Source organism: Dasypus novemcinctus, chromosome 23, assembly GCF_030445035.2.
Source record: "Dasypus novemcinctus isolate mDasNov1 chromosome 23, mDasNov1.1.hap2, whole genome shotgun sequence".
Lineage (NCBI taxonomy): Eukaryota > Metazoa > Chordata > Mammalia > Cingulata > Dasypodidae > Dasypus > Dasypus novemcinctus.
Window position 1 is genome coordinate 58,327,839 of NC_080695.1, and position 25,413 is coordinate 58,353,251.

At 43.2% G+C, this 25,413-nt stretch overlaps 1 protein-coding gene across 6 annotated transcripts; it reads left to right on the forward strand.

Annotated features, from left to right (window-relative positions):
• Positions 1-574: 574 nt before the first annotated feature.
• Positions 575-23,715, forward strand: LOC131273041 (transport and Golgi organization protein 1 homolog). Of its 6 annotated transcripts, none has more exons than XM_058286433.2 (21): positions 576-768; positions 2,693-2,815; positions 4,194-4,215; positions 5,688-5,776; positions 6,033-6,110; positions 6,200-6,310; positions 6,982-7,053; positions 8,197-8,317; positions 8,399-8,474; positions 9,669-9,724; positions 9,813-9,903; positions 10,067-10,202; positions 11,719-11,820; positions 12,902-12,962; positions 13,074-13,109; positions 13,187-13,254; positions 13,720-13,814; positions 15,456-15,529; positions 15,661-15,729; positions 18,264-18,420; positions 23,138-23,715. In XM_058286433.2, exons 9-21 carry the CDS (start codon positions 8,456-8,458, stop codon positions 23,347-23,349), a joined length of 1,176 nt encoding a protein of 391 aa, XP_058142416.1. In that variant the 5' UTR covers positions 576-768; positions 2,693-2,815; positions 4,194-4,215; positions 5,688-5,776; positions 6,033-6,110; positions 6,200-6,310; positions 6,982-7,053; positions 8,197-8,317; positions 8,399-8,455; the 3' UTR covers positions 23,350-23,715. The 6 variants fall into 6 exon arrangements, with proteins under 6 accessions (XP_071067440.1, XP_058142416.1, XP_058142414.1 ...); XM_058286431.2 differs by having other exon boundaries at positions 578-768; positions 15,658-15,729; XM_058286434.2 differs by having other exon boundaries at positions 583-768; positions 15,658-15,729; positions 23,178-23,330.
• The last annotated feature ends 1,698 nt before the right edge of the window (positions 23,716-25,413 follow it).

Consider the following 25,413-nt stretch of genomic DNA (forward strand, 5'->3'; position numbering starts at 1 on the left):
ATAGCTCCTCCAGAGGGTGGCTGCTGAGAGGTAGTGTAAGTTTTCCCAGAGCACATGCTTTACCTCCCTCAGCTGTGAGGGCTGAAGAGGAAAGGGCTGTGGAGCTCAGAGGCTATGTTCTAGACAGGTTTGAATGTGCAGGAAACTGAAACAGTGTGTAGATTGGTATGAATTAGGTTGCAAATGTATTTTCTTCTAAAATCTAGTTTTTATAAAAATGATATATTTGCTTTTTGTATGTGGTGACCATACATGCCAGAAATTTTGCATTCTTCTTACCTAATAATTTCTATGGTAATGATTGGTTTAGGTACAATACTCTGCAGTATGAAGGTGAAGTCTAGGTAGTGGCTATTTGAAATTGTCTTTAGAACTAGCTACAATTGCCATCGTTTAATTGATATTCAAGATTCCTCTACTAGCAAATATATGTACTACAAAAATCTGACATTACATGCCCTGATTTAGAGAGAAAATGAATGTAGAAAGAATTCTTTAGTGGGTTTCGAAATGTGGGCTTAACCATATTCTGTTCTAAATTTGTATTGGAATAGTAATATCAGTATAATAGCAGTTTCCTATCTCTCTGTTATGTCCATTCTGTAAACATATATATATTCCTCTCATTTATATCTTTAATATAGAAATTTGATTGCTATTTTGTTGCATTCATTTATGCAGGCTCAGTGTATTTTTGAAAATATGACAAGGAATTTAATTCCGGTGATTTATGAATATACAAAAGAAAACTTATTCTTCCCTTTCAATGTAAGTTTCCATTTTCTGTCAATTATAAATTGGCTTCTAAATTGATCATTTAAATTGTGAGCTATTTACAAAATATTTGCAGGTTTTTGCCAGGAAAATAAAAAACTAAGTTTGCATATCGGGTTATTTTTCTAAAGCTCGGTTGAGCCATGTGATGCATAATAAACAGCACCTATTTAATGTATCTAAGTAGTTGATTTTGACATATATACACACCCTTGAAACTATCACTATGATCAAGATAGTAATCATATTCAACAAGCCCAGAAGTTTCCTCATGCACCTTTGTAATCCATCTTTTCATCCCCTCTCTCCGTTGCTACCACCTTCCCTCAACCACTGATCTGCAGTTTAGAGAACTTATGTAATGGAATCCTATAGGAGGTATATTTTTTAACTGGAGTCTTTAAGGCAACATAATCATTTTGAGATTTATTAATTTTTGTTTTGTGTATTAATAGTTTGTTCATTTTCATTGCCGAATAGAATTCTTTGTATGGATATACTACAATTTGTTTATCTTTTACCTTGGAAAGAGACCTGTGATTGGTTTTAACCATTTGGTCATGGCCATTAAAACATAAGGTAGCACCTCTGTGAGATATACTTGTTTTTTGCAACTCAATGCTGAATTGGATGGGGAAAAAAATCCAAATGGGATGGTGTCTAAAAGAGTGCAGACACCTTGGCCTTTAGTAACTATTTGGATTCTCATTCAAAAGAGCAATCAGTCATATGTACTCTTTTGGTTTTGCTAATACCCCCAATATCTTATGAAAAATTTCAATGAGGTAGCAACATGAAGTCATTAGCATTCAACTAAACTCGATTTATCACAACTTTGCATTCATCCATCCACCTACCGATCCTCCATCCATCCCTCTATCCATCCATCAATCCATCTTATTTTGGTACATGTTGAAGTAAATTGCTGGCATAAATATACTTCCTTCCTAGATATATCAGCATGTGTGAAATTAACTAGAGCTCAGTGTTTGTTTACAGATTTTTCTTTTACTGTAAAAGTTACACAGAATGAAATAGACAAATCTTAAGTGAACGTGCCCTAAGCTTTGACAAATACATATGACAGCATAATCCAAACCCCGATCCAGATATGTACATTATCATCATCCCAAAAGGTGCCCTCATTTTCTTTCCCAGTCAGTCCCCACTCTAATCATAGGTTAATTTCACTTTGTTGTAGAATTTCAAATAAATAGATTCTTATCATGTGTACTCTTTGTGTCTTCTGCTCAGTACAACATTGCTGAGATTCATCCTGCTGTCGCCTGGATCAGTAATTCATTCTTTCCCCTTGTGAACTCTGTGTTCTGTTGAATGAATATCCCTGTTTATTTAAAGCTCTGTTTTCAAGGAAACATTTAGAATTAACAATATCTAGTTGTTGTTTTTTAAAGCATACTGTTAAATTCTGAGTTATCTGTCTAGACCAGTTATCAGGAGCACTGTCAGCATTTCTTCCTTCACATCTGAGTGCTATAGAATTAAAATCAAGAATCTTAGAGAATTCTCACATTATTCATGTCATCCTCATTATCACCACTTACATTTTATTTAAACCCTAAAAGTTGACTTTCTGAGTAAAGGTATCTATTGTTTTTTATAAAATGAATTCCCTCATGCTGATAAAAATTAACTCATCCAAGAGAAAATTGTGATTCAAAGGGACTTCAGCCCAGCTTTAGACACAGGAATGGGTCCATGGTGACCAGGAAGTTGTTTTCTACTTAAGGACACACACTCACAATATCCAGCAACACTGCCGGCCACGGGCAACACAAGGTGCCAACTCCCAGTATTTCTTAGAGGCCAGTTTAGGGTTTCTGTGGTTGATGCTTTGTGACTGCTATATGACAGAGTTCCTTAAAGCTCTTCCTTATTTCCAATATTTATATTCCAGCTGGTTGAATATCTGCCTGATGATTTTCATCCTAGTCCAGATGTGTATGGCATTGCTTGGAAACCTGTTGCTTACTTGGGAATTGTTACATTTGCCATTTTCATCTCTTACTAAGTGCTTGCTGTGAGTATATTAAAGTGCCTTCTAGGTGTATTGAACTCTTAAATATGCAGGAGATTCTCTATTTCTTTGTTGTTTTTTAAATTTGCTTTTAGATGACTAACATGAATGTATGTTTAAAGTGGACACTGACCTTGTACAATCCAATCTTTGAAATAAGGACTCAGTGGGCAAGATAACTGTATACTCTTGATGGAACACTTACTTTATAAATCCTTTTTATTATAAAGTAGTACTAATATTAAGCATTTTCTGAGCCCCTCATATAGTGCTAATGAAATTGTAGGTTCACCTGAAAAGCAATTTAATAATGTGTCTGAAGCCTTTAAAATGTTCATATCATTTTTATTCATTATAATTCTGCATATGGGACTCTACCCCAATGAAATAACCAAACATGCTCTCAGTGGCCTTGGAGGAGTATGTTTGATCAAATGGTATTTATTACAATGGAAATGTGGCAACAGTACAGAAGAGTTAAATCATTGTATGTCCTTATAGTGCTGCAGTGTTAGGCAGCTCTTAAAATTCGTATGTTCCAAAGATATTTCAGGGCATGGACAATGCTCTTGATCAAAGGTTGAGTGGAAAAAACAGAAACCAGGGATTTCTCTATAGTTTAGTTAGAATGTACATGCTTCCACACATACAGGGCTCTCAGTTCTGGTTATGCTTGTGCATTTTCTCTGCCCCTCAAGCACTCCATTTCTGATTTGTTGACCTCTGTTTAAGTGTTCTGATAAAATCATAGGACCCACTTTGTTGGAATTGTTAATCAATTCAGTGAATAGTCAACTCTGAAAAAGATGTTTTAGATTCTGTATGGTGAATAAAAGTAACATATCTTAGTCTAAAAGATTTTGGTTTTTCTTTTGTTTTCTCAGGGACTTTTAGCCATCCCTGGTTATGGATTTCAAATGTCTATTGGATTTGACAAAAAAAAATTTGCAAATACATGATAAAAATGTGTGCTATTTCCAAGAGGGAGGTTATTGATGTGGGAAAGTGGGGGGGGGAGGGAAAGAGAGGGGCATATGGCAATTCCTTATATTTTTTTATGTAACAATTATGTAATCTAAACTTTATTTAAATATTAAAAATTTTTAAAAAGTTAGGGAGATTGTGTTCTTTTAAAATAGAATGTTAACAGATCAAGATAAGGCATTTACCTTAGTACTCCTTACTAGGAATGATTTATGAATTATCACCATTTAAACAGAATATTCTCTCGTTTTCAAATTTTAAATTCAGTGAATAAACATTGAACTTAATAAACAGTTGTTTTAATTTCATTGAATTATGATTTCATTCATCGGAAACTAAAGAATTTTATTAAGAATATGTTTTGACTTCAAATTTAATTTTTCCCCCACTCTTCTAGGTAAAGCATCAAATCCATAAAGGTATGATTTTAGACTTATATTTTCTTAGTAATATATTTTAAATACTGGTGTTGATATGGGTTTTCATTCAGCCAGAACGATGTATGGTAATTTCTGAGGTCTTGTTGGCTTCTTACATCTCAAAATCTTACTATTCCTGGGCTGTCAGCCTGGGTGCCAGAGAGGATGGAAGTGCCACCAATGGAGAGAGGTGATGAGGAGGAAAAGGTTTAGGAAGCTGTTGATGAGAAGAGTCTGGAGCCTTCAGGGAGGAGTTTGGCATGACCTGGCTGTGGGAGAAAAGTGAGATGAGCAAGACATTGACTGTGCCTGTCAAGAGGTTAAAGCTCAGAGATATCCAGACCTTGCTAGGCAGAGATGTATCATCATAGAGGTTTAAACCAGTAGCTATGGGGTTCAAGAAGGGCCATTGATTCCAGGGGCACGATGGACATGATGTTAAGTGGAGATGATGAAATCTGTATGTGCTTTGTTGATGATGAGGCTTGAATGGAGCTCTCTGTAGGGCAGGACAGCTGCATGGCCCATCACAGGCCCTCAAATGCTGCTGTTTATTAAAGGGATGATAGCATTTGGGTGGTGAGAAGTGTGGCCTTAGGGCACCAGAGCTCTCAGTTTGGGCAAATAGAAGAAAAGTGTTCTTGAGCTCAGAAGAGAGAACTAAATGCCAATTGGAGGAGTCTGGTTTCCTGAACCCTGTCTGAGGTGCATATAAATGGTGTGTACCTGTAAGGTGGATGTTTGTTATTTACCTGTGCAGTGGGAGATAACATTCTCATCTTGGAAGTGAAAAATCTTGTGACTTACAGATATTGGAAGTTGTCCAAGGTCCTCCAGAGACCACATGATAAAGTCAAGGTTCAACCAGATGCATCTGATGCCAAGCCAATGCTCTCTAGACCACCCCACACTGATGGTCATGAAATGGGTTCTGTTGGGTTTCAGGTCAACCCAGGTGGCTTCTGAGTAGGTCCAGCAGGTGATGTTCAGAAGGACCTCTAAGGAATTATAGTGGTCTTTTTCTAAGTGAGAGGAGTCATAAGGTTTTCCTCTGTAAGGCCACCACAGTGACATACTTATTTATCTTGATAATTAGAGGGCAGAGATGGAAGTGAACAGGGTGCTCAATTTCTCTCTCTCTCATCTCTGGCAATGGTACACCTATTTGAAGAGACGACATTTTTTAAGAAGGGTGCTTAGTGAAGGGAGAGGTATTAATCTAAGATAATTTACTGTTTCTCAATCTCTGAAAAAATTTTAAATAGGAATCTCATTGAAATAGGATTCTTTTCATATTTTAAAATAAACTTACATATCATTCACTAAAAATTACTTTTTTATGGCATGATATTAATACTAAGAAGTTTTTGCTCACAGGGCCAGATAATGTGCCTTTTCTGTTAATGCATTGGGTCATTCAGTTTTATAGGATTTTCCTCATAATTTCAGAGATTGTTTTTATCTCTCTTTAGCCAATGTACAGCAAATGATGGTGATAATCAAGAATTGCATGGAGGAAAACACTAAAATTCTGGAAAATCTATCCCATTGGGAAAAAACGGTAAAATTACCTTTTCATGTTCTTTTCTTATGACTTTACCTTGAATTCTCCCACCTTCTTGTCATTCAGGTCTTTTCCTCTTTCATGTTCTTGTTCTATTTCATCCTGTTCTATAAACTGCAAATTCAAAGCAGCACCATGTGTACACAGTAATGCTTTCTTTATGTCTGTGAGGAGTCCCCCACTTAGAGACATGTTTTGCAAATCCTATCATTAATGTTTTGGAATTCTGAATCTTTTGTGTATATCCATACAGATCAGAGAATCAGAGGAATGGATTCAACACACAAAGAGGAGTAATGACAGCCTGTCTGATGAAGTAAACCAACTTAAGGTAAAAATCCCTCTTTTCTGGATTAGCTTCTGAAAGCAGAAGTAAAAGGAGTGAATAGTTATTACTGATCTCGATATGCTGTCTTCAAGGTTAACATCAAAACCCTGGAAGAGAAAAATGACACACTGACTGACATCCTTGAGCAGACACAATCATCCCTAGAGAATGAGAGGCTTCAGAATGCCAACAGTCAGGATTTGGTGAGAGTTTTAGGACTTGGTGTTACTGTTGTTTGGCTTTTGAGTCTCTGTACATGAGGTGAAAAGTGTCCCCTGCTTTCCCGTGCTGTCATGAAAGGTGAGAGGGGTTCTGAAAGATGAACCTTCCTCTGAACATTGATCTGGAATATCCCTAAGTCTTTTTGTATTTTAGGACCTAAGAAGTATAGATTTTCAAAAGCATGGGTAATTTTCTCACCATTTGGCATGCTGTCCATGAAAAGTAGAACCGAGGGCCAGAGAGAGATGACCGAGAATTTCATGCCAATTTGAGGGTTCTCATCTCTCTTAATGTAGAATAGAGAATTTTCAAAGTGATGGTTTCTTTGTTTTTTCCCCATTAGGAAAAAGCTTTCATTGGAGCTGTTTGACTTGAAAGATTCCCCACCCTCTTTGTGTTCACTTTGTCATCCAATACTCTCTCCCACCCTCTCATTGGAAGGTAGTAGAGGCCACAGATTATTTATGCCTTCAAGGATTTTCTTTGTTTCTCGTTGATGTGCTTGAGTTTTCTCATAGGGTTTAAATGAATCAAGTGATTGTACTTGAGCTATAGGGGTAGCTGTGAGATATGTCTTGTGGTGTTCTTTTGAGCATATGGCCTGTTGTTTCTATTGGAATCCTAATATTCTTTGTTTCTATCCTACTTGCAGATTTCAGAAAAAGAAAAAATTATCACCAGCTTGAAAGAATCTCTTTCAAAGACTGCTGCAGATATGGCTGAGGTATGTGTACCTTAGCTTTGTTGAGGAACAAATATTTCATGTCTTAGGAAATTAAAATTATGTGACATCTTGTGGGAATTGGGAACTCATTTTGTTCATGGATGAATTCATCCATGGGAATATTTTGCTTTGGGTCAAAAATGCCCTTCTTGAAGCTGACATTTCTCTGGTGAAATCTAAGACAGAAGAGGAGAAGGTGAGGAAGGAAAATGCTGAGCTGAAAGTCCAGGAGGAGCAGGTAAAGAAAAGTCACTTCTAGAGCCTAGGCAATGAGACAGCCAAAAACGCTACCTTCTTGGCTGTTATTTCTCAATTCTGAAAGTCAAGGCAGGGGAGTACAGGGTTCTCTTCTTATTGGCAAAGGTTGAAATATGTCCCCAGGGCCAGGGTGTGTGTGCACATTCCTTGTCTCTGCATAATTTGTTGTGACCATCAGGAGGTTCATTCTTTGACCTATCACACACCAACCAGATTCTAAGTCAAGTCACCCACGGAGTGATGGCAGCTGATTCGACTTGAGGAGGTCTTTGATGACCCTCACCCGGGCAGTTACTGCCCCAGTGACCAGAGGAGGTTCCATCCTGTGGTTCCAGGCCTGGGAGACACTGAGCCAGGCCCTTCCATCCAAACTGGAAGTAAGATGTGGGAATTCCCTGCTTGTGGACTCTTTTTATAGGGCAGGAAAATGCTTTCTGTGAGATATTCTCAACTCTCACTGGATCAACTTCCTTGACAGTTATTTCTGGGACTCCAGGCACCCAATTCTGGCCTGACTCCAGCACTAAAGTTTTGACACCTTCCCTCCTTTTAATCAAGGCCATGGTTAGAGTTAGACAGAATAGCCAATGAGGGGATCTGGTATCCTCTTCCCTGTCTCAGTCATGTGGGCCCCAAATCCTGACTTACCTAATGCTTTTTTTTTTTTTGAGGTCCTGGGGCTGTGGATTGAACCTGGGATCTCATATGTGAGAAGCTGGTGTTCAACCACTGAGCCACATCGGCTTCCCTGAGTTGGATTTTTATTTAATAGCTTGCTGTTTTTATTTGTTTTTAGGAAGCACTGGGACCTCCCATGTGGGAAGCAAGTGCTCAATTGCTTGAACCCACATCTGCTCCCTCTAATGAATTTTTTTTTGCTTTCAGTCACAGCAAGAATTTGAATGCCAGATAAGAGAGCAGTCTGACTTTCAGGAACAAATCAAAGACTTAGAAAACACACAGAAAGGTTTCGAAGAAGCTCTGTCTGAAACATAATAATATTGTCGTAAGTTCACCACATTAATAAAGTTGGAAATTTGCTTAACTATAATTGGGAGACTTTCTGACTGTCTTTTTCTTTTCCCAGGTGTTGGCTGATTGTGCTTCACAGCTGAACTGTGTCTCTGCAAGTGTATCTGAGGACATGAATGGAGAACTGGCAGGTGAGTGCAGCCTCAGTGGGGTCAGACCACTTTCCCCTTATTTAAGTATTCAAATGTCCTTTTGAACCAGTTGCATCTCCTCTCAAATACCGGCATGTGGGCTCCCAGCCCCAGACCTGTGTCCGTGTGTCCGTGTGTCCGTGTGTGTGTGTGTGTGTGTGTGTGTGTGTCCAGCCAGGCGGGTGCCAGCCAGGCAGGTGCTGGGCATGGCAGAGCAGGAGGCACACCAAGAACCCTCATATGTCATTTCCCTGAATTGTACACTTGAAGTAGGTGAACTGTATTGAATGTGGAGTATATCCTAATTACAGTATTACTTTAAGGAAAACACTGAGATACCTCTTCACATCCCATAGGATGCCTGTAATTTAAAAGACCGACAATGACAAGTATGGCCAGGATGGGCAAAAATTCTGATCCCTGTACATCAAAGTTGGAAATGTACAATGGTGCAGCCCCTTGGAAAAAATGGTGTCACAGTTGCTCAAACAGTGAAACAGCATTACCTTATGACCCACTAGTTTCACTCCTAGTATATATCCAAGACATACAAAAATGTATGTCCATGCCTAAACTTGCCCTCAAATATTCATAGCTCCATTATTTATAGGAGCCAAAAACTAGAAACAAACGAAATCACCATGACGTATAGATAAAATATGGTGTATCTGAAATATGGAATGTTATTTGGCAATAAAAATTAAGTACAGGTACATGCTACAACATGGATAAACTTTGAAAACAATTTGTCAAGCTAAAGACAACACACATATGATTCTGTTTATATGAAATGCCCAGAATAAGCAAATCCATAGAGAAAGAAATTAGATTAGTGGTTGCCAGGGATTAGGAGTCCAAGGTTTGGGCTAAGTGGGGAGTGACTATCAATAGGTCCAGGTTTTCCTTGGGGGCTGATGGAAATATTCTGGAACTGGATAGTGGTAACGATTGCACAACTTTTTTATTTTATGAATAGACTAGAATCCACTGAAAGTTTACTTTAAAAGGGTAAATTTGGTGTGTATTATCTAAATATAAAAAGTTAATTCTGCTTCATTCTGCTGCTAATTGGGATTTTCTCTGAATGTTTGAACATGATGAAGTGTTTCCTTCCTTGGGAACCTCTAGAATCAAGAAAAGGTAAAGTTAGCAAACAAAGGAGTATAAAGCAACTTAACTCTTCTGTTTTTTTAGGTGACATGAACCCAAGAATGAACACTCAAAAGCACCAGATGATAGATGTCTCCCAGGTATAAATCTTTTCATAGTTTCCTATGTGCTGCCTGGAAGCTCTTATTATCCCTCACTTTTAACTGTATTTCTGTTTGGAACTCGAAGGAAAAAAATGCCATATCAACAGCTGAGAATGCTCTGAAACCATTTAAATTTCATCTGAGTGACTTGATGCCCGCTGTCTGTAAACTGCAGGGTAAGTTGCTTGTTGGAAAGAAATCCCCATTTGAGGAAAGGATTTTGCCCTAGAAAGGTAAAGAGTGGCTTCTTGCTGTGGCGGTGTACTTCCTTCTGCCCATCAACCAAGCTCTCAGGCCCACATGCTCACACAGATTGGAAAAAGGTGTTCTTCTTTACAGAATACAAAAAGAAATTGGAAGCTGACTGTTCTTTACTGAGGGCTGCAATAGCTGCAAAAGAAGAACATAAAACCCTACAGCTGAAAGTAGAGAGTTACAGTGAAATCTTTGAGAAGCAGAGGATAGCCGCTGAAGAGTAAGATGTTCCTCGTCACGGTTAGGATAATGCTGTGGGAAGGAATGTGTGGGCCCACGCAGATGCTTGTCATATTTTAGAATATTTCCCAGAATATGTTTGTCACTTTCATTCAGTACAGAATTAGCTCCTTTCTTACTGCCTTGATTTCCATAATCTGTATTTTTCTTTGCATTCTAAATGCAAATTCTTGGTTATATTTTATCTGGGAGGGCAAAAGGGGTACTGTTACCACCAGTTCCAGCTGCTCAGCTGCTTCTGTCTTCTTAGTGATTCTTTTTCTTTGTTGTCCAGCACCTCCTTTATCCTTACTTTCTCTTTTACCAAGTTACTGGATTCAGATCTTCTATTCCATTTGTTCTATTAGCTCTTGCAAATCTTGAGTGTTTTGTAGGACACGTGTTTCAGTAGAATAAAATCCTTGATGTCTTTATGGAATCTTTAGCTATCAAAAATGTCATTTGTTTTGGGCTTAAACTAAGGCTAATATTCCAACCAAATGCTGTAGATTGGTTTGGCAAGGAATATACGCTTGGAGAGTTAGACTTGAGTAGTCCATTACTCTTCATAAATGGGCCTCTAAATCAGAATTAGGTTACTTTTTTAAAAAATACAAAAAATTTTAAAAAGCAAAAAAAAAGTTTGTATTGCTTTTTGAGTTCTTCCTCTATAAAAATCGATTTCTCTGAAAATGGGCTTTCTGTGGTGATTGTCATTTGTGACTGACCTTATACTTTATTCTCTAAATATGTGGTAATCTCTGAGAAGATCTGTCTTGCTGAGCAAATACAATTTAGTCTTCTTTCATTGTTAAAGCCACTACTCTCTTCTGCCATCAAACCCTGAAACCACACCACTCACTATTTCCACTATTTCCTTCATTCTGTGTTCACCAAGCATTTAGGTTCACACTTCATTCTCTGATCTTCTTTAGAGAAATGTTTCTCATTTCAGTTCTTTTTTAAAGAATGAATTTCTCCCTCCAGTGGCCCTATGGTTCCATAAATATCTATTGTTTTCTTTCTGACAGGGATTCAGCAATTCCTACATCCATTCAGCCCCCTGTTTGCTGCCCTAATCTCCCTCCAAAGCCCCCTCCCTAGCTCTGGCCTGGATCCCCTTTCCTGCCACAGTCTCCTAACTCCTCTCCTTATCTCAAATTTCCTGCCCTTCTGTGCCCATTCCAAGCTGTTATCTCTCCTCACTAGAGCTACTGGGGTGAACTTTTACACTATGCATCGTCCGTGTTGTTCCAGGCTCAGTCTAGAGAGTACATGCCACTTCCTGCAGGGCTGATACTGTGCCCTCCATAGGGCAGAGTCCTTTCCTTCCACAGGTCTCTGGTGGCCTCTCCCATTTCCTTCCCTGCAGCCCCCTCCCAACCACCCTCCTACACCCCTTTGTGCAGCTCCCTCAGATCCCTGGAAGCCTCTCTACCTCTGTGTGGACTGTGTTCACCACAGCAAACATTTCTCATGGGTGACTGGATGTGGTGTGTATTTCTCTGCCATTTTAGGATTCTCAAACCGAAGGCACGTGAGGAGGAAGAAAGCCAGGCACAGCTGTCAGAGGTAGAGGAGAAAGTTAACACGGCTGCAAAGGAAGTCCAGAATTACGAGTTCCCCCACCAAACACCGTGGCTATGAAAAACCCTGTTGGAAGTTTTATTTTAGTCCTTTTGTACATCATTTAGAGAAAAGTAGCACAAAATCAGAAGAAACGGTCAGAAGACCTAGAGAATTCACACAAGGAATAAAAAGCTTTCAAATGAAGTAATGTGTGATATTTTCAAAAATTTCCCAACCCGTGTTTGTCAGAATTTGGAGGACCTTGGCGAGTGCAAATGATTCTGGGGGTGGTGTAAATGTTGGAACTCCTCAGGAAAGTAGTCTGGTGTAGGATGAGTCACAACCCCTAAACATGATTGTGCCATTTGAGAGCTCCAGTTGTTGCAGCCTGGGCAATGTGCTAAGAACATAAGTAAAGGAAGAATCAAGCTACGATGAAAGATAGTCTTAGCAGGAGTAATCAGGGAAATACTGAGACTGAGTAAGAACATTAGAGCACATCACACAGAACCTTCCAAGGCTGTAAAGAACAAGTGAGGTGGGAAGCAGACTTGGCTCAATGGATAGAGCATTCACCTACCACATGGGAGGTCCACAGTTCAAACCCAGGACCTCCCTGACCCGTGTGGAGCTGGCCCATGCTCATTCTGATGTGCACAAGAAGTGCTTTGCCACATGGGTGTCCCTTGGTAGGGGAGCCCCATGTGCAAGGAGTGTGCCCCATAAGGAGAGTTGCCCAGAGTGAAAGAAAGTGCAGCATGCCCAAGAGTGGTGCCACATTCACGGAGAGCTGATGCAACAAGTTGACCCAATAAAAAGAGACAGTTTCCTGGGCTGCTGAAAAGAATAGAAATGGACACAGAGGAACACACAGTGAATGGACACAGAGAGCAAACAACTGGGAGTGGGGGGAAGAGGAGATAAATAAATCTTTAAAAAAAAGAATAAGTGATGAAACTATTCAGCAAAGCTATTATCCTATTGTGTCCTTATATTCATATGACATGAGCTTTCACGTGTATGGATAATGTCTCCAAGGGGCAGTTTTTAGGGTGATGGGAACAGAGTAGATCCCTTAAATTTGTCACCAATATTGTGCTTTTTTCTGATGTAAGCTATTGTCACTCACAGGCAAAAGATTAAGGCAATGGAAGAGAAGCTGCAGGCAGCAGAGTGCTCATTTAGCGAACAGGTAATGACTGATAGAGCCTGATGCTTGCAGGTTCTTCAGCACCCCATGCAGATGATTATAATGGCCTTGAGGATCCCTGAGCACTTATTTTTGATTTGCTATCTTTTTCAGATCACTCCTCATGAGAAGAAGGCTCATGACACCTGGGTAAGCTGTTTCTTTCTTTCCTTCCTTCTGTGTACCATCTACTGCAACTGAAAGTGCATGTGTTTTTTAATCGATAGTTAAAAGCTCATGCCTTGGAGAGAGCATTGGTGCAGCAGGCCAGAGAAGCTGAATACTTGAAATATAGGTATGGGCTTTTTAAAAAAATTATTTTGAAATAATTTCAAACTTATTTGAACAATTGCAAAAATAATAGCAAACCCATTCTTAGAACTCCATCCTATCCTGCCCCTGATATTTAGATCCACCAATTTTAACATTTTGCCACATTTTCCATATTATTCTTTCTATCCATTTGTCTTTCTCTAATATCTATCTATCTATCTATCTATCTATCTATCTATCTTTCTATCTATCTGCCTCTCTATCTATGTCTCTATCTAGCATCTACCTGTATCTATATATGTTTTAAACCTTTGAGACTAGGCCTGTCCACATCCTGCTACTTGAAAAGCTAATAATTACAGGTGTGAGATTTTGATGTCCATTTTTTAAAGAGTGTTTTCAAGCTTTTAATTCCAAGTTGTTTGGTAGCTACTACAGTGTGTGATTTTCTCGTTTTTATTCAACTCATTTTCTTTCTCTATTCAAGACTAGAAATACTTCAAACTAAGAAGCCCCAAGAGGAGGGTGGCGTTAAGACATGGGTGCCGGGAAGGCCTGATATGGACCACCCTCCACAGAGAGGTAGGAGCACCTGTGAAGAGCCATCTTTCAGTTTGCCAAAAGCTGCTGAGAGCCGTAGGCTGGGAATGGGTTGGCTTTTACAATGGGAAGTTAGTAGGTTAAAAGCTTCCAGTTCTGAGGTCGTGCAAGTGTCCAAACAAGGCCTCCTTAGAGATGTTTTCTCACCAGGTTGCAGCTGTGGGTGATCAGGCCCATGGCAGGACATAATGGGGGCTCCATTGTCTCTCCCTTCTCCTCCAGACTTACTTCCTGCCAAGGTCAGCTGTGGGTGATCAGGCTCATCACTCCTCTCTTGCACCTTCTCAGGGGGCCTCTCTCCAGTCCTCTGGGCTCTACTGACTCCAGCCTCTGGGCCATTTCTCTCAGACTCTCAGGGTTTCTCTGTCCCTGCAGCTTTTTCTCTGTTTCTGCTGCGTTTAGTTCTCCATCTATAAAGGATTTCCAGAAAGAGGATTAAGACCCACCCTGGGACATGCAACCTAATCAAAGACCCTTAACAGAAGTCATTTAATCAAGAGTTCCCATGCACAATTGTTTTACATGCACAGGAATGGATTCACTCTAACAAGGTGGTTATTTTTGGGATCCACCAAAAGCTTCAAACTGTCACAAGCTCTAAAATAATTTCTGCTGCAAATTCCACATAAAATGCTTTTGGCTCTGGTGGGCAGTCCTTGTGCAGCCTGAAAACAATCCCACACACTTTACAAAGAGAGCGAGTTGCTTCATGGGGTGACCAGATGCTGTCATCTCAGGTGCCCCAGGCACAGTGACTTCTTGGGTCTATCCCCTGTGAATGGAGGCAGCTCATGTCCCCCATATGTCAGCAAACACCCTCCACCCCATCCTTAGGGTTACTCTTAACTGAAGAGATGGCACTAGAATGTATTTGGGTTGGTGTGCAGTTTCTCCCTTGTAGTAAACTGCTTTTGAGAAAAATCACACCAAACATCTTAGAAAGTGGCATCTATGACTTAACTAGAGAAACAATTTTCTTGATTTGTCTTAGTGAGTATGTAGTCTACTACAAGAGCTGCTTTAAGACAGCAAGCATATATTTATTACTGTTAGTGATCACATTGTTTGTTTGAACTTTTTATTGATAATTACAATGCTCTGTACACATCCAGGTAATTTTGCTCCTCTAACCTAATAAATGTAACCCTCACACTTTACTATAAATACTCCTATAGTTCTTTTCCTCATTACCGAGATAAAAATGTCAAGGCTTGAAGAGCAGGAGATGTGCTCTTAATGTGTAGGGTTTGTTGATATTCTTTCCATCCAAGGCTCTTCTGATTTCTACTCTTGACTTAGACTTTGACTTCCCCTGTGTCTCTTGGGAGACCCCTGGTTTTCATGCTAGTCTGAGCCCTGACCTGTGCACAATTGTTTGACTCATTAAGAAAACACCTGGGCCTGCAGCCAGAGCTCCACCATGTCCTCCTCAAGGGTTAGGGGATACCCCCCACCCCCCACATTCCTCAAGATTATCTGAGCATCTGGGAAACTGTGCTTCTGGTGAGGGACACAAGTGGGTTAAAGAGCTAGAGATGGCAGGAAGGTGGTGGAGGGTTTGCTGTTCTTCCCCACCCAATGTGCAAATCTGAAGAAACCCCAGCTGTTCTCCTGCCTTCATAGGACCTGGTGCAGCTCCCCTGTGGAGCAACAGCTGCAGAAGCTCATTCCCTGCTAGGGAGACAGAGAAGGGCAAGGTAAGTGCTGCCTCGCTTCCAATGGTAAGCAGCTATTTCAGGAAACTTTTACACTTAATACAAATCCTTCTGGCCTCATGTTGGTATAGTCGCTGATCCCTCTACTGTCTCATTTCCTTTTCAAATAGCAGACTCCTCTGCCGAGGCCTGAGGGCAGTGCCAGTCCCAGGAGACCATCTCTGGCAGCACCTGAAGAAGCTGTAAGTCCTTAGGGCTGAGGCTGAAGGGCATGTGTGCTGCTCTTTCTGGGAAGAACAGGAGGAGAAACACCCTTCTCTCCACTACTTTCCATCTCCTGGTCCATGTTTTAGTTTTCTGGCTGCCAAAGCAAATACCTGCAATAGACTGACTTCAGCAATGGGAATTCATTGGCTCCTGGTTTTGAGGCTAGAAGCCCAAATGAAGATATCACCAAGGTGGTGCTTACTTCCCAAAGACATCCTTGGTTTTGGCTTTTCTGTCTCATGGTGATGCACGTGACTGCCTCTCCCGGCCTCACCCATCCTCTTCCTAGTTCTGTTGACTTTCAGCTCCCGGCCACTCCTGTGTCTTTCTGTCTATCTGAATTTCATTTTGTTTTATAAAGGACTCCAGTAGTAAGACTGAGACCCATCCTCTCTGAGGTGGGCCGCACCTTAAATGAAATAACCTTATCCAAAGGTCCTACTTACAGTGGGTTCACACCCACAGGAATGGATTAAATTGGTGAACATGTCTTTCCTGGCGGTACTTAGCTCCAGACCACCACAGGGCAGTTGATTTGTTATGGATCTCCTTGACTTGCTGGTGTCCAGAGACAATTCTACATGGAGTTTGCAGACTACAGCATTGTATTAGGGACACCACAAAGTTTTGCTGTAGCAAAGGAAGCCAGGTTACTTCCAAGAATGGAAGTAGCTTTGGGTTTCTAGTGATTTCAGGTGATTTTTATAGACATGGAAAGGAAATTTGCTTGGCTCCTATTGATTGGGTGAAGGTTTGCCTTCTGATACAGGCTGGTTTGGAGCAGATGGACTTTATTTTGTATTGGAACTAGGAGCTTCGTTGACTACCTAGGTCAGTTAGCTTGGTAGGGATTTCACGTTTCAAAAGATATGAAGAGGAAATTCAAGAGAGTTCAAAAAGGCAGGAGAGCACAGTCTTTTGACTCTCAAGGGCCCCAGGGGCCCCAGGTCTTTATTTAATTTTATCACTGGATTACTGAAATGTGCTCTTATTTTATTTAAGGAGGTAGTGGGGATTGAGTCTGGGCCCTCGTACATGCGAAGGTGGTGCTCAGCCCCTGAACCATGCATGCTCCCCCTGAAATGTGTTTTTGTTAGTTTTATTTATACCTTCTCCCATCTTGGATTAGCTCATTACCTGTTTAGAACCTGTGCTGTCATCCTCATTACAGAAAAAACATGAAAAGTCCCCCTTCCACTCTATATTGTGTGCTTCAGGCAATTTTGAGTTCACTGAGACAAAGGGAATTCATTTGAAATTTCATGATTTATCATTGCCCCATCTGTGTTTTGAAATGTACTATTGCAGAATCCCTCCCCTTATACCCTCAGTAAAAATTATCTGAATTATCAGACATTACATAATTTAGTAGAAAGGTCAAGTGGGAGTGAAATAGTGAGACGTGAAAGGCAGCGATGACCTGGAGGGCACATTGCCAGCAAAGGCCTTCCGGGACGTGCACATGGTGGGGTTCTCGTGTGGCCTGTGCAGCTGGTAGAGCTGGTCAGTCCTCTGAACGCACCTCATGAGATTTGTCAGCCTTGAAGTCAAAGAACACTTAGTTCTGTTATGGGGACTTCCCACCTCACTTTTCCATAGGATGAAATTTGTCTGCATTTCAATGTACTTAACATACAGGATTACCTGTGAATTTAGATAAATATTATAGCCGAGCAGCTCTAACTTTCATGAGTAATGTTTCTGTCTGAAAACACTGTCCCAGGTCCCCTGCAGAACTCTAGTAATATGATCTCCCCAGAGGGCTGTGTGGCCCTGGGCAGCTGCTGCAGCGAGTAGAAAACCCCCCTGTCTGGGAGGCAGGCAGAGGGAACGAGGAGCAGCCAGCAGGCAGACCAGGTGTTGACATAGCTCTGCCTCTTCATCTTGGAGACCCTGTTCTCTTTCATTTAGAGCAGGATGGTCAGATTTAGCTTTTTTTTCTTAAATCAATTTTATTGATATATATTAATAAAGCATAAACCCAAGCAAAGTGTATAGTCAATGGTATTGATAGAATCACATAGTTGTGCATTTTTCCTTTCAAACATTATTAGAGCAAGAGTTCTAGAATCAGAGGTGAGACGTGAGAGGCCTGTGGAAGGATCTGAAGAGTAGCTTTCATTCCCTGTGTAGAGAATGGACCTCTCATCCCCTCTCATTCTTTCTGAATCCAATATGCAAAGAGTGAGCTTCTGTGGTGTTGCTGAAGGACCCTGGAAATAGACGCATGTCTGCCTGGATTGTGCTTTTTCCTTAGTTTGGAATGACCTCTCTTAATGCTTTGGGACAGGTCCCTCTCTCCCCTGGCACCCTTTAGCCCCCTGCCTCGAAGCTGTCCATGGGACTGAGTAGGGGGTCCAGTTTCCTGGCACTGATGCTCTCTGGAAACCTGGCCGAGGGGAAGGTGCCAGGCGCTGACCTGCTTCACTGGGTTTCAGCTTTGGTTGGTGTCAGTGTTTCATCTGTCACATGAGTGTATTTCAAAACTTCACATCCTTCTGCTCTGCAGGTTAATATGGCTGCAAGGGGGCCCCCTCCTTTCCCAGGACCGCCCTTCATGCACTACCCCGTGGGATGCCCACCACCACCACTGCTGAGATGCCGGCCACCTCCTCCACCCTGGGGGCCTCTCGGACCTCCCCCACCACTTCACCCTCCACCGTTTGGTAAGAGGATTTGAACAGTATGAATTGTCTGCAGCAAAGTTCACAGTTGCTACTTGGGTTTTCCAATGCAGTGGTCACCCTGGCTGAGGACATTATAACCCTCCTCAAGTGTTTAGGACACACGATGGGCTGCATCATCTCCCCACAGCAGCTGTCCCTTGGAAACAAGGAAGAAGGTTGACTAGAAAGCCAGAAATATCAGTTCTGCCACTGTGTACAGAGCCATGGCCTGTGCCCGACTCTGTCAGGGCTAAGGCACACCCCTAACTCTAAGAGCTTAAGATACCCCACAGGAGAGTGGCACTGCCATGACATGGCACAGAGCATGTGATTGCCCATAACAGAAGCACCAGTGGAGGGCCCTGGAGTGCAAAAGAGGGAGATGGGAATTGCCTCTAAAATAACCAGGAGGATTTCAAAGAGAAGGAAGAGTTAAATTGGTGAAGAAGGATGCTTTTAGCATTCAAATAGATGAACCTGGAAGGCCATTCCTGTTGGGGCAGCACCTTAAGCCAGCAGTTTGACAGCAAATGTGAGGTCCAGGCAGAGCAGCTAACAAGTGTGCCCAGATGGCACAAGAGGGGAATGATCTTGATCAAAATGTCCTTGTTGCCATAAAGTCCTATTCCATAATTCGAAATGTAGATGATTTTTTTTTTCTTTTGATTTGTGAAGGTTCTGGATCTGCATGAAAGAATCCCAAGTAGGGGTGTGAAATTAAATTTGGTTCTATCAGGACATTATGTTTGCCCAAGTTTACTACACCCCAATGGAACAAAGTGAAGGCTAGACCTGGTTACAGGAGCACTGCCTTGGCCTCCAGGATGAGCGAGACTCTCCGTGGGGCATTCACGGCCCCCAGCTGGACCTCCATCACCACGTCCCCTGCAGCCTCTCTGTTCCCACCCTGACTTCCAGCTTCACATCCACACATGTATCATGCTGTAGCCTGATCCTTTGCCTGTGTTCCTGTGCTTCCTAATAACCCTCCTGGGGGGTCTACTGTTAGCCTCAGTTTTGTCATTTATGAGACAGCGATAATATTGGTTTTATATGGTCAATTTTGAGGATGAAGAGATAAAGTACATGAAGAGAGCATCTTGTGGAATATCTGACCTCTGTTGGACCTTCACCCTTCTCATAGTTGAAATGAAAACATCTGCACACAACCTTCATTACGTTATGTTACTTTACACTAACCTATGGCTAGATAGAGTTCGGGCCAGAGACACACAATCCCCGTTTCAAAAGGTAACACAATGAGTCTGTGTTGTATTAAAATTCAGCTCTTACCACATAAAAAAAGAGAATGTGTACACAGTGAAATTCAGAGCCTCCATCTGAGATGTTGTCACAGTTGTTGCATTACATATAGACCCACAGATGCAGAACACACTGAAGTATTAATCCAGGGGCCACAGCCATATTGTAGAAGACAAAATATATAAAGGATAAATGAGATCAGATTGAAATAACCAGGGCCCTTTTGCCTTACAGGACGATTATATTGACATTTGAAAAGGACCCTCAGCAGTGGTCAGCAGGCTGAGGCTGTTAGAAAGCTAGAAAAGGTGTCAGAGCTGCCTTAATGCCTGAAGGCTTTCCCTGTCCCATCCTGCTCCCGCCCTCCTTCATCTTTCCTAGGTGTTTTCCTAATAAAACTCTTGCTATTATCCTACCCCCTGTCCAGCATCTGCTTCCTGGAGGACCAACAACCACCCCCCCAGGTGCCACACCCCCAAGGGGGGTTAACATTTCCTTAGCAGGAAAAAAGCCAACACCAAGGTGATGAGGGAGAAGCAAGTTTCCCCTCTGGGGCATTACTGACTGGGAGGATCCCAAGGAAGCCTCCTGAGTGGAGGAAACATCCATGTCCTGCTCTGGGAGGTGGTGGTGTGAACTCATTCAGTAAATAGTCACTGAGCCCAGTGACTGCCAGTTAGGGTGTGCCAGATGATAAGACAGACAGGTATTTGACTCTGAGGAGGGCCAATTTCTGTGGTGGGGAGTGTGTGAGGGGCCAGAAGTGGCCAAAAGAAACCAGTGAAGAGACACCGCACTGGTCCAGGCCTCTGTTAGTGCCCTGGAGCACTGTGCCAGCTGCCCCCTGTAGCACCAGTTCAGAGAGGCTCTGACAGAAGCTGCGCTGGAAGCAGAGTTGCCATGTCAAGGCCCACAAGCCCCCACAATCTGCCTACAATTTCCTTTTTTGAGGGATGGACAGAGCAAAAGTCAGTGGTGGTGATGCCCTCCCATGGGGAGTGAGCTGGGTGGAAAAGTCTGGCTCCCCTCCAAGTTCTATGATCCATTGCATTCTGTCCCAGCAGCCCTGGGAACTACAGGGCCTTCCCTCCTGCCAGTTGTGGGAGGTCCCTTTTGCCAGCAACCAGGGTTCCATTGTGAGACACCAAGGCGTCTAGGCCTGGATATCCACAGGCTGCTCCAGGAGAGGCTGCCAACAGCAGGGGGCCCATAACTAGGCAGGAGCAGACATCTGGAGCTGCCTCTGCTCTGAGCAGGGCCTTGGCCAAGGGCTGGGATACGTGGCGCCCCTAACTTCTGGACTTGACAGGAACAGCAGGCCTTAGGGAGTGAGCCAGGGAGAGGCAGAGAGAGACAAAGATGGAGAAGACAAATACATGGATATTGAGATGAGGACGGAGAAAGAAACAAAGACATACCAAAAGGGGAAAGAGAAAGGAAGGAAGGATGAGAGAACACCAGAGAGAGTCAAGGAGAGAGTTGGGAGGAGATGGATAGAGCCCAAAGAGAAGGAATAGCTTGGGAGAGTGGAAGGGGGGCACATGCGGCACACACACACAGAGATCCTGCATTGAACAGAGAGAGAGAAAAGAAACTGGAAGAGAGGAATGGAGGCAGAGATGGGAGAGGCCATGACAGCCCTGGAGAAGGACCCCAAGCAAGCAAGAGGGAGAGAGAATCAGAAAGAGACAGAAATGTTGAGGAAGAGCTAAAGTTTGTGAGAAACAAGGGCAAAGAAATTGGGGAGTAGAGAGAGAGGGAGGTGGGAGGGAAAGAAGCACTGAAGCAGGGAGACAGAAACAGGCAGAAAGAAGCAGCAATGGGGAGCAAAGGGGGAATGGAGGGAGCAGGTGGGGCATGGGAGAGGGAGTGATGGGCCCGGGTGGAGATCTGGGAGGGTCCTGGAGACTAGGGTTGTGGACAAGGCAGGAAGGCCATGGAATCAGGGACTGGGGAGTCCTGGGCACTGATGCTTTCAGGTCCATTGGCCAAGATTCACAGGGACCATTGCAGTAAGAAATCCAAGTCCCCCTTTTTGGCTGGAGCTGCTGTGTCCACTAAGGGGATCTGTCACTGAAGGGGGGGCCTTCTGGGAGAGAGGGTGGCCATTTGGCAGGTTTGCCCTGGAGGGCAGGTTTGCTCTGTGGGGAGATGATCCTTAAGCAGTCTCCCACACTGCCCCAGACCCTGCTGCACTCCCCACCCCCACCAGCTGAGCCCTCATCAGGTTCCAAAACCAGGCCCCAGGCCCTGTGCTGCCCCCAAGGTCACACAACCTGGAACTGGCAGAGCTGGGGTTGAGGACCAACGTGATGGGCCCCCCAAAACCCTGGGTCTCCTCCTGCTGTCAACCTAAAGAGCATGAGACATCCCTTCTAAAATATAGAGAACCCACTTCACATTGGACAGTGTGCCCAGAGCAAAAATTTTCATGTGTATTATCTCATTTACTGAATTCTCCCAGTAACCCATTGTATAGATGAGGAGATCAACTAACCCAGCAGTAAAAGTTTCTCACATTCCTTGTCCACAGCAGGTGGGCTGTGGCTCTGCTCCACTTATCTTCCTGGTGGGATTTGGGCTAACAGTGCAGCCTCCATCTGGAACCTGAACAGTCTTGGGTCAGAGGGACAAGAGACAGGGTGGGCCACACACTGTCTCTGTAGGCCTCTGCTAGAAGAGTGACCCACAGTCACACGTCAAAAGAATAGTGAATTCCCATCCTGGGGAGTTCTGCCACATTTTCTGATGGAAAGCAAGAATCCCCCAAGTACAGAGGCAATGGCTAGTGAGGGAGGATGGTCCATTGACAGGCCCTTGATATTGATGACTGTGCTTATGAACCTTTACTCTTGAAATTGAAGCTTAGTGTGCCTAAGAGTTACCTCCTGAGAGCCTCCTTTTTGCTCAAATGTGGCCTCTCTCTAAGCCAAACTCAGCATATAAATACATTACCTTCCTCACAGCACAGGACTCCCAGGGATGAGCCTCCCTGGCATTCAGGTATTACTACTAAGTACCAACTAGCAGTGTAGCTGGAAAAATATCTTGACCAAAAGGGGGAAAAGGTAAAGAAAACTGAGTTTATATTGCTAAGAGATCTCAAAGTGAGTCAGATCATTCCAGAGGTTACACTTATGCACGTCTCAGCAGGATCTCATTGACTGCCAAATTAGACACTTCCCCAAACACCAGTCTCCTGAGGGCTCTGGAGTCACCTAGGCACTATGGTCAGAGCAGATAGCTCAGGAGTTTGGAGCCTTGCCAGAGGGCCTACTTTGAAGTTTCTGCTCCCCAGTGTGACAGAGTCGCACTCAGTTGCGGTTTCCCTATACATGGCTCTTCTGTCCCTTCTATTTGAACCTATAGTTGGTGCTGGAGATGGTAGGTGTATGTCTAAGAGACTTGAATCTTTGGGCTGTCCATCTGTCACCTGGGCCTTGTGTATCAACAGAGTTGCAATACCTACTCTTCAGTTCATTGGTCTCCTCCAGGACAACTAACAAGGAGGTGAGGATGGACAACATTATACCCAGGAACCAAGAGAGTCTACAACTACAAGCAAGAGAGTCCCAGCCATATGGGACTGAAGCCCCTCTCAACCAGAGGTGGAGTGGGCATCACCATCCCAGAATCCTCAAGATTGGGGAACAAACAATGGACTAGAGTGGACTTGTTGGTATTCTACTATAGACTTATTGTGATTCTAGCAATGGAAGAAATTACATCATTGATGTGGTGGCAGTGGCCACTGGAGGTTCTGAAGTCAGAGAGAGGGAGTCAGTGAGCATTTTCAGGACTTGGGAATTGTCCTGAATGACACTGCAACAACAGATACAGGCCATTATATATCTTGCCACAACCTACAGTATTGAGTGGGAGAGAGTGTAAACTACAATGTACACTATAATCCATGCTCCAAAATTCAAGTGCAATGAATGTACCACTAACAAAGGATGTTAATGTGAGTAAATGTGGGTGGTGTGGAGAGTGGCGTCTATGGGAATCCCCTATATTTTTATGTATTATTTATGTAATCTAAATATCTTTTTTAATTAAAAATATATTTTAAAAAATGAAAAATAAAGAGTGACCAGTTCTCTACCATGACATTTCACTGAACAAACTCAGACCCAGGTCCAGGCCTGACTCGATGGGGTGGAGCAGTGTAAGCCTCTCACTGGAGGGGACAGCAAACATTGTGATCACTTCTAAAGGCCACCCTGAGACCTCAGGGAGTTTTTGTTTTGCTTGGCTTTGCTTTCTTGTTTTCTCCACCAGTATTCACACTCCTCCCTCCTTCTTCCTCTCAGCAACCAGTCCCTGGATTCAGTCTTTACTTTGCTGACCTAAACCTCAACCAAACCAAACATTTATTTCCTGGTTGGATCTTCAAGAGACATCAACATGGTCCCAAAGGCAGAGGCCAGTTTCCCCTCCTCTTGTTCCCCATTTTCCCCCTGCAGGCTGAGTGGCTCCTGGGGACCAGGCTCCCTGAGGCTTCCTGACTGGGTGTGGCAGCCCCCTCTGCCTGGCCTGCTTTCTCCCCTTCTCACCTCAACCTCCTCCACCCACTTCTGAAGGGTCAGCTCAGATGTCTGCTCTTGGAAACTCTCTCTGGTCCCGCTACCACCCATGACCCGACTGTGGACAGATGGCCTTGGATACCTCTTGTCACCTGCTCACATCCCTGGGTCACCCTTGGATTCCAACCAGGGCTCAGCAAACAGTTCCAAGCAGGCCGTGACTTGCATCCCACATAGCTTACTTCCTGCATTTCTACACATGGGGCAGTCCAATGGGAGACAAGAACAGATGGCTAAATCCTTTTTCTATCCCTCAGGCAGGCCATTCTGATAAGCTTTCTAGATGGAGTCCTAGGACATCCTGTGGAGATTAGGCCTTCACTGCTCACATGTGGTCTGGATAACAGCCTTTGTCCCGGCTTTGCTTCCTCCTTCAAGCTCCCCACTCCTTCACCCTACTCTGTAGACCCATTTCCCCTAACAAAACACCTGCCCTGAAGTCCTGGTTCCAGGCCCTGCTTTCTTTGGGGGTGGGAGGCCCAGGCCAAGACAATGAGCCCCCCACTCTGGGTGCCAAGAGCCCTCTGTGCCCCCCCCCCACAGCCCTTTCACACTGTCCTGTGGTGCCATGCTTCAAGCCTGTCCTTTAGCCTGAAAGTGCACTCCTTGAGGGCAGGAACTGGGTCTGATTCCTCTGCCCCAGCGCCCAGCAAGGACCTGGCTCTGAGGATGCCATCAGTAGAGACTGGAGGGCTGAGGATGAAGGAAAGCAAATGACGCTTCATGATTAGCTTTCTCTTCACACTAATAGTTGCCTCATTCTGGGCTCAGTTTTCTCCTCTGTCCAATGGGCCTGAATGTACTAGGTCGACCTGCACACTGGGCAAAATCCAGGGCTCACACAGTTCTGGTCCACTAGCACAGGATGGGCTTTAGATCTGTTGTAACATCTGAAGTGATTATGCCATGAGTGATGGCGTAATACAATTTATAATCCCCTTGGCCTGCCAGTCAGGACATTATGCAAATCTGGAGAAGTTTGATTTTGGAGTGAGGTCTGCAATATTTCAAATTCTGAACTTAAAATGGGCTTCAAAAGCTTATGTTGCTCTACTCCACATCCTCAAAGTTCAGGGGCATATATGCATCAGTCCTGCCTGACTGGGGTATGATGAGGCTGGAATGGGTTGGTGGAGCCCCTGAT